At 43.8% G+C, this 13,849-nt stretch overlaps 1 protein-coding gene across 2 annotated transcripts in view; it reads right to left on the bottom strand.

Annotated features, from left to right (window-relative positions):
* The window catches only part of TMEM131L (transmembrane 131 like), a 137,010-nt gene that overhangs the window by 60,656 nt on the left and 62,505 nt on the right, over positions 1–13,849 (bottom strand). For both annotated transcript variants that reach the window (XM_084884416.1, XM_084884417.1), the window contains exons 4-5: positions 5,559–5,627; positions 1,246–1,369 (exon numbers count right to left, since the gene is read on the bottom strand). In XM_084884416.1, coding sequence (XP_084740542.1) covers positions 1,246–1,369; positions 5,559–5,627 — 193 coding nt within the window. The remainder of the gene's footprint in view (positions 1–1,245; positions 1,370–5,558; positions 5,628–13,849) is intronic.

Genomic DNA, 13,849 nt, shown 5'->3' with positions numbered 1-13,849 from the left:
AAAGTCAGGGAGCCCGACTGGTATGGCTCAGCAGTTGAGGGTCGACCCAGGAACCAAGAGATTACCAGTTCAATTTCCGATCATCAATTGGGGGGGGGGGGGTGGAGATAGGTGGGAGAGGGGGAGCAGAAAGGCAGGAGATAGCCGATTGGTGATATTTCTCTCTTACTCTCTCTTATGCCATTTCCTTAGTCACAGCATTTTTTATTTATTTTTTTTTTTGAGAGGAGAAGAGAGACAAGGAGATGGGGAGATGGGGAGATGGGGAGGGGGGAGGGGGAGAGAGAGAGAGAAAGAGAGAGAGGGAAAGAAAGAGACCCACCTCCTCTATATCCCCTATTGGGCAAGTAGGGCAAGTGCCCTGGACAGGAATTGAACTGTGGACCTTTCAGTGCATTGGACAATGCTTAACCAACTGAGCAACACCAGCCAGGGCAGTTACAGTAAGTTTTAAAAAGTGCATCAGGTGACCCTAGCTGGTCTGGCTCAGTGGATAGAGTGTTGGCCTGAGAACTGATGGGTCCCAGGTTCGATTCCGGTCAAGGGCACATGCCTGGGTTGTGGGCTCAATCCCCAGTAGGAAGCATGCAGGAGGCAACCGATCCATGATCCTCTTTCATCATTAATGTTTCTATCTCTCTCTCCCTCTCCCTTCCTCTCTGGAATCAATAAAAATATTTTTTTTTAAGTTCATCAGTGGACATAAGTAGGCAAAATAAATAAGTAAAAGCCACTGGTAATCTTCATTACAAGTTAAAAACCACCAAAATTAAAACTACTGAAAAACCAGGGTCTTGATCTCTGTGTAAGGGTGCACATTAGCATATTAAGGAGCTATGTACTCCCTCTTACTCCTGCATTTCCAAGGAGCCCTACCTACCTTAGTGCGTTCACCAGGTAAAGAGATCACAACTATTAACTTGTGTTAGTTACTAAATGCTTCAACATGGGTAGTCATTTCAACACAGATAATATTAAGTATCTTTAATGATGAAAAAGTCTTCTTAAATATACATCCATTACTACCTAGTTTAGACGGGTCACACTTTTTCCCCATGGAGCTATCGAGAACCACCAAAATCATGAATATGAACAACTAAAAAAAATAAGTGCTAAAGCAAACACACAGAAGGAAAGAGCTTGGGTAGCAGAAAAGGGGGAGAAGGTAAAAACCCGAGGCCAAAGAAAGCAAGAAAAGCTGGCAGCCGGCCACGGCATAGTTTCCAAGAGCCCATCAGCACTCACCCTGCAATGAACAGGAGGCACATGGAAATGTCCTGCCGCGGTAAACACTGAGTTCACCACGACCTCGCTATCTCTGCTCGGGTTGTAAGCATAGAGGATCTTGGCTGCAGGGTGTCCCAGGAACCTAGGAGGGGAACAGAGTGGGGAAATCACACATGAACAATACATTGTGTGCTTGTAGCTATCCATCCATCCGTGTATATATACTTGAGACCAAAAAAGCTGTTGATGTTCATTACAAAGTTAAAAGCAACAATTATCAAACCCTGTTGTTAATGAAACGGTTCAACCACAATGGGGAAAAAAAGCACAAACAACACCCCCACCCCCCCCAAAAAAAACCCCAAAAAAAAAAAAAAAAACCCACAAAACTTTTTTTTACAAGACTTATGCCAACCCATTGTAGCACCCCACTGATTTTTGGGTGATAAGTATTCAACCCATCCAGGCTTTAACATGCTTGCAGAAAAGCACACGGGTGGGAACCAGGCACGACGTGTCTGGCTGGAACTCTAAATCAAATGGACATATGTTGAGATAAGAAACTGTGCTCATAGAAAAACCCAAATTTTTTAGGGTTTGTTTCCTGAGTCATAAATTTAAAGAGGCTTTTCAGTAGGATGAGTTTCAACGGGCAAAGAGACATAGTTAAGTCTTATTAAAAACTTAATTGTTGCCACAGACTATTCTTCTAAGAAAAAAATGAAAAGCCTGCAATGCCTTCCAGCAGTGGCTTTTACCCAGTTAAAGTATCATGAGTCGTTCAGAACAGCCTGATAAAAGTCTGGCTCCTCCCTCCACCAGCATGAACACAGGGGACGTTTATACGCAACTTCAAAACTTCCTATGAGCCGCGGACTAAGGATCTCTGCTCTATGGCAAATACCCTCGCTGCTGAAGACCTTTCTTTTGGCTTTCCCACCTTCAAAGCTGGCTCTGACCAAGGAACTGTCTGGCCCACCTACCTGGAACTACCTGCAATGTTCCCTCTAAGCATTCACCTCTGGTTCCACTGCCAACGCCAAATGTGCTCTAGTTAAATTAGCTGCAGTGGGAGAGAGCCTGCCAAAATTTCACTGAAATCATTTCTCCGTTTTTATACCCTCAGTGACAAGACCCAGATATACAGTTTTCATTAGTAAGGCCCACAAATAAAACTATATTCTGAAACCAGCAAAAAAAAAACCTCATCTCCAATATGCTTGTGCTTTTTGAAAAATGAAGCATAGGTCATTTTGCTTATACACAATGGGATCCCCAAAATATTATAGTATCACCATCAAATTCTTGGGATTTTTCTTCTAGCTTTTCCTCCTACTTTTAATCACAGATCTTAATTGAAGATTTCATACATCCAATGTGTATTTTTTAAAGTAAGTCCTGCCCTGGCCAATGTGCCTTGGTGGTTAGAGTGTCGGCCCAAGGACTGAAGGGTTTCAGGTTCAACTCCCGGTCAAGGAGACGTACCTGGGTTGCAGGCTCAATCCCCAGCTCAGCATGTGAGAGGCAACCAATACATGTGTCTGTCTCACATCGATGTTTCTCTCTCTCTCTATCCCCCCCACGTCCACCCTCTCCAAAAATCATTGGAAAAAAATATCCCCAGGTGAGGATTAACAATAAATAAAATCAGTCCTTTACAGCCAGTTACAAGTAAAATACACATCAGTGTGATTAAAACCTTGAATTTTCAATGTCGTTAATAATACAACTGAAATTGTTTATACTACCATAAGCATAAAGCGTCACCTCAGAAAGCCTTACCTCAAAAGTACTGGGTTCACATTTGCCTTTTCTCTCAATTGAATTAAATAAACAAGGACTTCCATGGTTTATGGTTTAGGTAAACAGTAAGAATCAATCAGCAAAGTTATTCCTGCTGATCCGCAAAGGCTCATATCCCAGTCACACAATTGGAACACAAGATTTTTTGTCTCAAAGGACACAAATGTCTCCCAGAGGACGAGATTAGAAAACACGGCTGCAAAACTGCAATGCTCCTGGGCCACCAGCCTTCCCCAGGCCTGGCCGAGCACGCTGCTGAGACCTAGCGAGCACTGTGCTATTTTTACTCTATTTCTTAAATTCTATTTTTAAAAGTGTGATGAGGGTAAGAGTTTCCTTTGCTGGTGACAACAGGGAGATGCCCTGTTAATTTAATACTGCAAAAGAACGATTAAAATCTCTTATGAATGATTAGCACTTTAAACCTCAGGACCAACAGGATATTAACCCTTAAACCCTAAGAAGTAGGCAGGGGACAACTGAAAAACATACACTCTAGAGGGAAATCAATGCTATGAAAAGGGATGGGGCTTGCCCAAGGTCAATGTCAAAATAAACAACAGCCAAAGCTGAACTAGGGCAGGGAAGAAATCAGGAGAACTGTGGCTAAAGCTTTACTCTAATGCCTATAAATTATGCCATTTATCAGAAGTTAGGTAAAATGACTAATTTTTAAAGGTTCTAATTTAAACTTGTTTGTTCTTACTGAGGTTTTAAAAACTTCCATAAAACCTATTTATTCTCATTATCATATCCTAGATAAATCTCACTTATAAGTAAAATAGCTTAGGAATCAGATTTATTCTGTCACTCAGTGGGAAAACACCGAAGTGCTCCTCTGCAACAAATGTATGAACACATTTTAATGCATGGTCAAATAGAGATATTGGAAAGTAACACACACACACACACACACACACACACACACACACACCTGGATACATACGATAATACCTATCCTTCCAGGATTGATTAGAAGACTCAAATGACAAGAGACATGACTGTGCTTTGAGAATTATAAAACTACTACATAAATGTAAGTAAATCATCCAAAGGTGACTCAAGTCTAAAAATTAGCAACCTTTTTCAATCAAAGAATTTAAGCATTTTTTAAAATATGCTTTCAGCCATCAGTACCAGCAATTGATATATACAGCTAATTAACAAGCATGGCTAATATGTACATCCATCCATGTGCACTGATTACAAGCCTTTTATGTTACTGAAGAGTAAATATATTATACACAGTCAGCCTCCTATACCTGGGGCAGTTTACCTACTCTCACTGCACTTATTTACTATCCATCTTATTCTATCTACCAAACTGTACTAGACACTCTTTAAAGTAGGTCCTCCATTAAAACTTTTTACAGTAAAGACTTTCCATAAAAGCACTGTGCTCTCTCAGAATCTGAAATCAGTGAGGTTTTATTATAGATTTAGCTCCTAATAAAGTTTCTTGACCTGAGAGTAAAAAATTCATAAACGAAAAAGCAGGCACCTAGAGTCTTATAAAGTTAGCAATCTCCCTCCATACTTTTATCTCTTCTTCCTTTTACGGAATCTCCTTTAAAAGCTCCACGGGGCATTTTACATTGAAAATCCATTCTCCCTCACTGCAGCTCCCTTCTCTTGGATCAGAAGGTAACAGAAAGACACCCAGATGCATAGAGGAGGACACGCCAGGAGACCCTCACTAACTCACCCCAGATGCTCTTTTAACACCGCAGTTATTTCGTTCACATAAAACTGAAGTGAGGTTCCAGGTTGCTAAAGCAAGCAGAGCTTTTCCATCTGAAACACTCTTTTACTTCCACCCTGGAAATGCGAGAAATCTGAAATTCTATCGGCTCAATGCAGCAATATTCTGCATCCAGGGAGCCGGACACTTTTAAGTTTCAAACTTTGTCACAGCCAACAGGAGTCCTTAAGTTCACTCCTCTCCTACAGGCTCCGCCCTTCTCTTCCTTAATTTCATGGAGTTCACAGATTAGTCCCTCAACTGACACTTGTCACATTCCCTTCACCTCAAGGTTCTTAACACGAGGCCCTGTCAGTAATGACAGCTTCTGTGCTGTCCTCCCCACTTACTCGGCTCCAAAGTCTTAATCGTAATAACGAATGTCTGTATAGTGCACATTTGAAACCTGAAGCACAGAGAGTAAGGAAAACAAGTCAGCAAATGAATCTAATTAAATAAATTCAGAAGCCATCAACAATTGGAGTTTTTCATTATAAAATAGCCTGATTTATTTTAGAAAAGCAAGAACTTAATATTGACTTCTCACTAAATTCCTATCACTACAAATTATTTTAAGTACATTTGTTGAAAACTAAAGAAAGGACTGAACAATTCTTATATTCTCCTTTGCATACACATAAATATTCCCTTTAACAATTCCCAGGATTGATCTCCCTTGATATTCCAAACATATTTTTAAAGTACTTAGCATCATACACATATAAAGTATCCTAAGAGAAAATAATGCAAATTAAGTTCTTAAAAATTATAAAGAAAAGATACTTACTGAATTCCAAAATCTAGAACGGATGGCTGGAAATGTAAGCCCTTTCCACTAATTAGTTTGTCTGAGAAGCTAAAAAAAAAAAAAAAAAAAAAAAAGAATATGGAGATTAATTTTGTTGTAGGAAATTTGAATGCTAAGATAAGAAGATATCCTTAGGTCATTGGCTCTTATGAGATACAATTTATGTCTCTTGTAGATGAGTCTGAACTAGATTTTAAATGCTAAAATTAATATATTTCTACAGCTGCAAAAATCTAAGATACTCTTAGATTATGGCTACTATAACTTTATATCTAATGTACAAGTTCTGTAAGTATTCAGATAAAAATAGGAATAGATTTCATTTTTCAATAAGGCTTCATTTCTGGATGAATTCAGATAACGTGACTATTTTCATAAACCCAAATTCAAGAAATTACATTCAAAAGTGGGTTTGGGTTGGGGGCTGCAGAGGGAGGAAGCTTTGGCCCTTAAAATTATTAGATTACTTATAACAAGGAAAGGATGGGGCATATAGCCAGGGTGTTCCTGAAGGCTGCAACTATCACCAGATCTGTATTTTTAAGGAAAACCACCACATAAAAATCCTCCATGGCAACTCACATTTTCAATAGTTATTAAACATTATCATGACTTAATTTTCCTTCAGAATCAAAAGTCACAAATTAATATACCAAAAAGCATATAAAGAAAACACATAAAAAGCATACATTATAATAATCTATAAGCATACTTCAGTACATAAAATACAAAATGTATATAATATATAAAAGGCAAAATATATGTGTATATATGGATACATATATGTGTGTATGAATGTATGTTCATATGTGTACATTTTATTAATTAGTTTTATTATTATACTTTATTATCTATACTAGAGGCCCAGTGCACAAAATTCACGCACTCATGGGGTCCCTCAGCCTAGCCTGCACCCTCTCCTAGTCTGGGAGCCCTCAGGGGATGTCTAAGCCAGCTGTATGACATCCTTAGCGCCGCTGTGGAGGTGGGAGAGGCTCCTGCCACCGCTGCTGCGCTCACCAGCCATAACTTTGGCTTGTAGCTGAGCAGCGCTCCCCCTGTGAGAGTGCACTGACCACCAGAGGGCAGCTCCTGTGTTGAGCATCTGCCCTCTGGTGGTCAGTGCACATCATAGCAACCGGTTGTTCTGCTGCTCTGTCAATATGCATATTAGCCTTTATTATATAGGATTCTTGGAGGTATTTACATGCATTGTATCTGAATGGCAGAAGAACTGTATAATGGTGTGCTATTGTACATAACTTCTCAACTTCACACCCAGTGACATGATGTTAGTAGCTTGAAATCAACCACGGTGGCAATATTTACACCACACCACAGAGAAATTTGCAAACACTCTGAAGAAAGCTAATTCTTAAACATTAAACAACACACAACTGGAAAAAAAACACCAAACATCCATCAAAAGGTTGAATAAACCCTGACACTCAATATAGTACAACACAACTATGAAAGGAAATGGGGCCATTTTTAACAACTATCACAGTGATCTTCAGAGCATAGAGGCAAGTGAAAAAAATCAAGTAGAAGAACAGTATGTATAATATGCTACCTTTTATTTTTAAAACGAGGGAGGACACAATGTATGTACATTTTAAAAATCATGTAACCCCAAAATATTTAACTGAAGAAGCTCCTAAGTGCAACCTGTACAACTGTTTTCAAAGGCTCAAGCAAGCTTTCCAAAAGACAATCTTTCTATTCTCTCTTCCCACCAAGCAGCCCTCCACTCAGCATCACTCTGAGGCTGGTCCAGGGGTGGACATCTGAGTTTCCCACCTGTCAGCCAACGGAAGCTTTGTGACCTTTCCGCATGTCCTTCTCCCGTTTTCCTTGAAGATGCAAACAACATTAAGAGACCAGAGAAACACTTCCAAAATCCTCACCTCACAGTAAGAATCCCGGCTGCAATCTGTTCTTCCTCCCTCCAATTTTCTGCCTCCATCTACGCTTCCCTTATTCCATCCATCCTCTCTCCTAAGACTCCCCTGTTATCTTCTATTTGTATCTTCTTTATCCCATCTATAGCATCTGCCACATTAACACTGAATGTGACACCTCAAGTCTCCATCCGCCTAACTCATTGCTAACCTCTCCCTCGTGTTGAGCTTCCAGAGAGAAGAAGTACTATTTACTGGGTCCCCCTCAAACCCCAAGAGGCCAGGACAGACACACCCAGGAGCCTCCGGAAATGCTTTTGAAGAGTCACAGGAGGCCACCGATGTAAAGAGGTGCCAACAGCAGACACACCACGACCACCCCACTCCCGACCAAGCTGGCCAGGGCTCAGCCTTCCAGAAGAAAAAGAAAACAGGCAACTTCACATATCAACAATCATCTTAGAAAAGTCACGCTACTGTAGAAGTAATAATTAATGACAGTCTCCATCCTGCCCAGTGTCCCGAAAGTGGATGTTTCATCAGATTTCATGCGCAATGGGGAACGTTTGTAGGGTTAAATTAATTTACCCAAGATCACACAGCCAAAATTCCAAAGTAGACATGTTCAGGTCACAGCCATGAGCCTGGTACAGCATTCAGGTCTACCCAAGGTCATGTGATCTACAGAAACCCAGGCAGTCTCTCTTGGGCTTCAGAGTCCAGACAAATGTGGGTTCCAGGTCCAAGCCCATCACTTTCCCGTCGCGAGTGGGTCAGTGGCTTAATTACTCTATCCCTTTATCTGTCAAACGGAGATGACAACCTTAGCTATACCTTGCGATCGTCCTCAGTGTAAAATGAGATAAAAATGCCTTTGCTTCGTGACTGGCACACAATTAAAAGCAGTAAATACTGGATCGTGTTACGAAGAGGATGATTCTCATCTAACAAGAAAAGCAGTGAGAACAGGTGGAGAGGCCCATTGAGCCTGGAGTCAGAGCTAGCTCTGGATTTAGAAGTCCCAAATGGGGTAGTACTATTCGCTCTGAATAGAACAAATGAATACAGACCTGGGCTCTTAGCCATTATTCTAAATACACCCACTTTTGGCAAAGAGCTGAGCCTTCCCTCGGCAGCAGGACATTATGTGCAAGGAAGCCCACATCTATTATAAATATTTATTTACTTTTAATATATTTTTTTTATTAATTTCAGAGAGGAAGGGAAAGGGAGAGAAAGATAGAAACATCAATGATGAAAGAGAATCATTGATTGGCTGTCTCCTGCACAGCCCACACTGGGGATCAAGCCCGCAACCCAGGCATGTGCCCTTGACCAGAATTGAACCCAGGACCCTTGAGCCTGCAAGCCAAAGTTCTATCCACTGAGCCAAACCAGCTAGGGCAGCCCACATGTTATTTGGAAAGAATATCTTTGCCTTAAATCACCTAACATTTTTTTCTTCAATCTCCTTCTCTCTTCTTATATATATATAAAAAAAAAAAAAAGCCACCTTTTTTCTCTGCATATAAAACAAACACAGTTCAAAAATGTGGCTAGGAAAAGAGGAAGGAATGTCACTGGAAATGAGAAGCCCTTGGTTTAGGTCCCAGCTAGATTATGAGCTCCCATATGACACAGTTCTCTTTGGCAAATTGAAAGAGCTGGACCAGGTGACTCTGAGATCCTTGGGAAAGTGTTGGGATGCCCAGACTCCTTATTCCCAGGAAAATCCATTTTGTGCTGATATCAGAACACACACCCTTTAGAAAAATTCAGATTCAGTAACTGAGATCTGAGAACGGACTAACTCTATAACCAACTGTTCTGGCCATGCACAAATGTTATGTGACTGAAACTCATCCTTTCAAATGCAATGCTCTACCTCTTCTGAATGAGCAAAGAAAGGGCCCAGCAGCTCTCGGCAATTTAGTAAGGCATGGATGCCCAGGGGTCTGGGGCCAGCTTACGGAAGACTCTCCCCCTTCAAGGTTATAATCCAGGAAGCTGGACAAAGCTTGGCCAAGCCAGACCAGCAAAACTGAAAGAGCAAGAGCATTCAAAGAGAAAAGGAGAAACTTAACTTAAAAAAAAAAGGTATGTGTGTGTGTGTGTGTGTGGGGGGGGGGGGGATCAGGCATGGTATTGATGGGCCTCAGTGAACATCTAGCATGAATGGAAACTGAATGGAGGCCACTTTTGGCACAGCTAACAGCAGGGGGGGGACAGGGGGGCGGGGGCGGAGGATGTGGAGGGTTGGGAAAGCACCATCTGAGCACAGAAAACACACCGGAAAGCTAGCCTGTTGTTGGCTCTGAGTAGTAGGGTGCAGAGCAAACAGCAAGGAGGTGAGTGTGAGCAGTGAGGTGAAAAAAGGAGAGAGTAGCTATAAGGGAGGCTCTGAGGCAGCAAGGCAGCTAAACAAATGGCTTCCCTGGGCCAGAAGGTGGCCAGTGGAAAAGTCAGGCGCTCGCTGCAACCTGCCATGAAAGTCTGCACCATGGCTCTGTGCTGGACCCTCCCCCTCAAGGCAGCGCTGCCCTGTTTCAGAGGAGGGGCTGCAGAAGCTGCTCCGACAGGTCAAACAGAACTTCTAAGAGGAAGGTGAAGTGACCACCTACAGGGAGGGTGGAAGGCTCTGGTGTTCCATATTCTTGAATGGACAGGCTTTCCTCCAGCACCTACAGCTACTGCCTTTCAAATGCAGACTCTTTCAATACCTGGAGAGAGCAGCAAGTGCTTCAACACATTTTTTTTAAGGTTATGACAAGGGCTTGAGCCACAGGATGAGGGTAAAATGGTGGTGTGAACCAGAGGAAAGGGCTGACACCCATTTCACAAACACTCAGGAAGGCAGTGAAGTCAGTAGATCACGCAAAACTAAGGCTATTGTCCAGACCAGGGGTGGGGAACGCCAGGCCAGTGAACCATATCAGGCCCGAGAAATCGGTTGGTCTGGCCCTGCCAAGACAGTAGGAGTGAGTCCATTCAATGTTTGGCCAAATACAGCAGGTTAACTTTTAAGTTGATAATTCTGTATGGCCCTCGAATAATGTTATAATTATCCAAATGGCCCTTGGCAAAAAAATAAAATAAAATAAAATAAATAAAAGGTTCCCCACCGCTGGTCTAGACTAAGGTTTTCAAGGAAAGACCTGTTATGCGAATGAACTTCTTACTGGGCTGTTCTCCGAGTTAGGAGCCTCTGAGTGCCCATTCTGGCCCCAGAGCCAGACCCCCTTACGGCGGGGATCCCTGCCCTGGAACATCTCCTTGGACCAGGAAGCAGGTATTTCTAGGAAGCTGCGGGTACTGCCAGAGACCTAGAAGGAATTCGGTACTTTTCGGTTGTGCAATAAACCTGGAATGGATCCCCGCGCAGACAGAAGCAGCCCCAGCCTGGGGCTGCCGCTCCTGAGCGTGCCCACTGCGGGCGGGCAGAGCCTCCGCAGGTTCCCACCCACGGTACAGACTCCACCGGAGGCACGTCTGTGATCTCACGGTGCGTACTCGGCCTGAGGGCCTCCGGGGAAAACTCCGCATCATAATCTCAGCCCAACAAGCCGTTTCCTGCTTTTACTTTTCCTCATTTACAAAAGTTCTTCTCCCCAGAAGTTTGAGGGGGAAAATATGAACTACGCAGGCATGTCTACTCAAGCTAGAACTGCCATTCTTCCTGGTACATTAACAATCTGCAGAGAAACTCGTCCCAGTGGAGGGAGAAGCCGGTATTTTCCGCCATTAAGTCCCCACGGAGGTAGGGGGGAAGACATTGGGTGGAGCACCATTCTCCTAATTTCTTCTACTATCAAAAGCCTGGGGCTTCAAGGTCAAAGCAAAAGAAGAAGCCCTTGGAGCAATACCAACTGTGGTCTGTTGGAGGCGCTCTTGCCAACAACAGGGCAGCTGGGGTTTTAAGCCACCAGGGCATGTGGATGCCCATGTCTTCCTAAGGCTGGAACAAAAGTCTTCCATGCCAGTGTGCCTCTTTGGTGGCTGACGGCCTCCAAATTCATACCACCCATGGATAGGTGCTCCTTCTCTCAGAGACTAACATACACACACACACACACACACACACACACACACACACACACCCGAGCCTTTTCTGGGTGGTTCCCGGACTGATTCCAGGGCCACACAGCCCCCTTCTTGCCCCCTCCAAAATGTGCTCCCTCTTCTTCCCTGCTCTGTCCTCCTCCACTCCAGGAAGCTCAGCCCTCTCATCTGAGAGCACCCTCTCCTCGCACTCCCTACCTCTTCAAGCCCTCTCCTTCCCTCCACAGCCAAACTGCTGGCAAAAGTAACCATGTCAGCAAGTACACTTATGGAGCGCTTACGGTATACCAGATGCTGCACCCAGCACTTAGTTATCCTTTATGCCATTTCCACACGCAAGGAAACAGACACTTTGAGCGTTTAAACAACTCGACAAAGCCCATTCTGCCACTGCACGGCGGAACAGGAATCGGCCCCAACGCGCACGACACCGCCTGCCATCCCGTTTCTCTCTGGCATCCTGTACCCTCGTTTGACTAAGGCGGCTCTTGCTGAGGTCACCAAAGACTCTAAACTGTGAACTCAAGTACTGAGCTCACTTAATCTCTCTACTGGCCAGTCTCCTTCAGTTCTAGGAAACCTCAGGGCGTCTTTCCCCTCCCTCTAGGACTGCATCTTCTCATTCCCCCTCCTTCTTCCTTCTCTCTCTTCCTCTTCCTCTCTTTATCTTTCTCTCTTCCTTTTCCTCTCTTTATCTCTCTCTCATTCCGGTTTCCCCATTCTTCCTCAATTCCCACCCTCTAGGTTCATTTACCACCCAGAGGGTAATGCTCCCTATCTTTTTATGGCTGTCCAGGAGCTAAGCTTCCTCACTGCATTCATAGATTTCCCACTGTCACCCTCTGGATTGCCAAAGGACCGGGAGCAGATGCCACACACAGGAAGGTGGAGGATCACTGCTCTGGAGTGACCACCGCGGCCGTGCAGCGGGTGACCGGCGGAGGGGCCGTGTCTTCTGCGGTCTACTTCCATGGCCCTTTCCGGCTGCGGTTCCAGCTGCTAAGCCCACTTTGGCTTGTTTGTTTTCTGAGCCTGGTTCTTTAGTCTTCCTAGAGATTCTGTAAGCTGCCCAACCGCTTTTCAATAAATTCCTTTTCTGCTTAAACCAGCCAGAGCTGGTTTCTGTGGTTTGACTGAATCATTTCTCAAGCCCATGTCGCTGGCCTGGACCAGACGCCCTCCTGCTGATGGCCCGAAGGCCCCTCCAAATGGAATCTAAGATGCAGTTCAACGCCCTGCCTCCTCTCCCCATCGGTTCACAGGGTTCACAGCGTTGCACTACTGCCTCGGTGAGGGAGGGCCCTGTGCACTACTGCCTCGGTGAGGGAGGGCCCTGTGCACTACTGCCTCGGTGAGGGAGGCCCCTGTGCACTACTGCCTCGGTGAGGGAGGCCACCTGCCAGCAGGGGAGCCTGGATGAGACCTTGCCTCCCCTGCCTTTCTTTCTTCTTCTTCTTCTTTTTTTTTTTTTTTTTTTAATATATTTTATTGATTTTTTTTTTATAGAGAGGAAGAAAGAGGGATAGAGAGTTAGAAACATCAATGAGAGAGAAACATTGATCAGCTGCCTCCTGATGTGCCTGCAACCAAGGTACATGCCCTTGACTGGAATTGAACCTGGGACTCTTCAGTCTGCAGGCAGATGCTCTATCCACTGAGCCAAACCGGTTTTGGCCTCCCCTGCCTTTCTTAACTGTAAGTACATGCCGAGGGCTTCCCTGGAGTTTGACACTTTTACTCCACTCAGCTCTCTTCCCCACCTCATATTCGAAGCAGGACCTTGTATTCCAAGAGGCACCACATTTGCATCTCGTTTAAAGAATTTTACAATATAATATTACATTTACACATTCCACCACACCATGTGCTATCAAGGACCCCTTTAGCCAACTGGTTAAATAACTTTAAGAAAAGGCCAGTAATGAAGCCCCAACTTTTGTTCCGACTTTCTCCTCACTACACCACTCAGCTTCTGGTCTATGGCTTAAAGAAGTAACATCTTTCCTAGACTCTACAATGTATTAAAATAACTAAATACAATTTTTAAATCCGTGAAATGCAAAATACATTTGTGTTGCTTTTCAGCTCAAAGACAACAAATTAGGATGAAAAAACAGTTGGGTATCAGAGGTCTCCGGCGGTCACAGAGTCGGGCAGAAGATGCTAGAAGCCAAAGCAGAAATTCACACAATGGGAGGGGGAGGGGGAGATGAGGAACCGCTCCTCCTCAGTCACAGGTAGACCGTGACGTTTGTGAAAGTGTGTGCAATCCTGCACCTCTTTTTAGAAGAGCAACTTTGAGATCCCGGA

Source organism: Pipistrellus hanaki (genome assembly GCF_964339955.1).
Source record: "Pipistrellus hanaki genome assembly, chromosome: 5".
NCBI lineage: Eukaryota > Metazoa > Chordata > Mammalia > Chiroptera > Vespertilionidae > Pipistrellus > Pipistrellus hanaki.
This window is presented reverse-complemented; position numbering and strand designations above follow the sequence as displayed.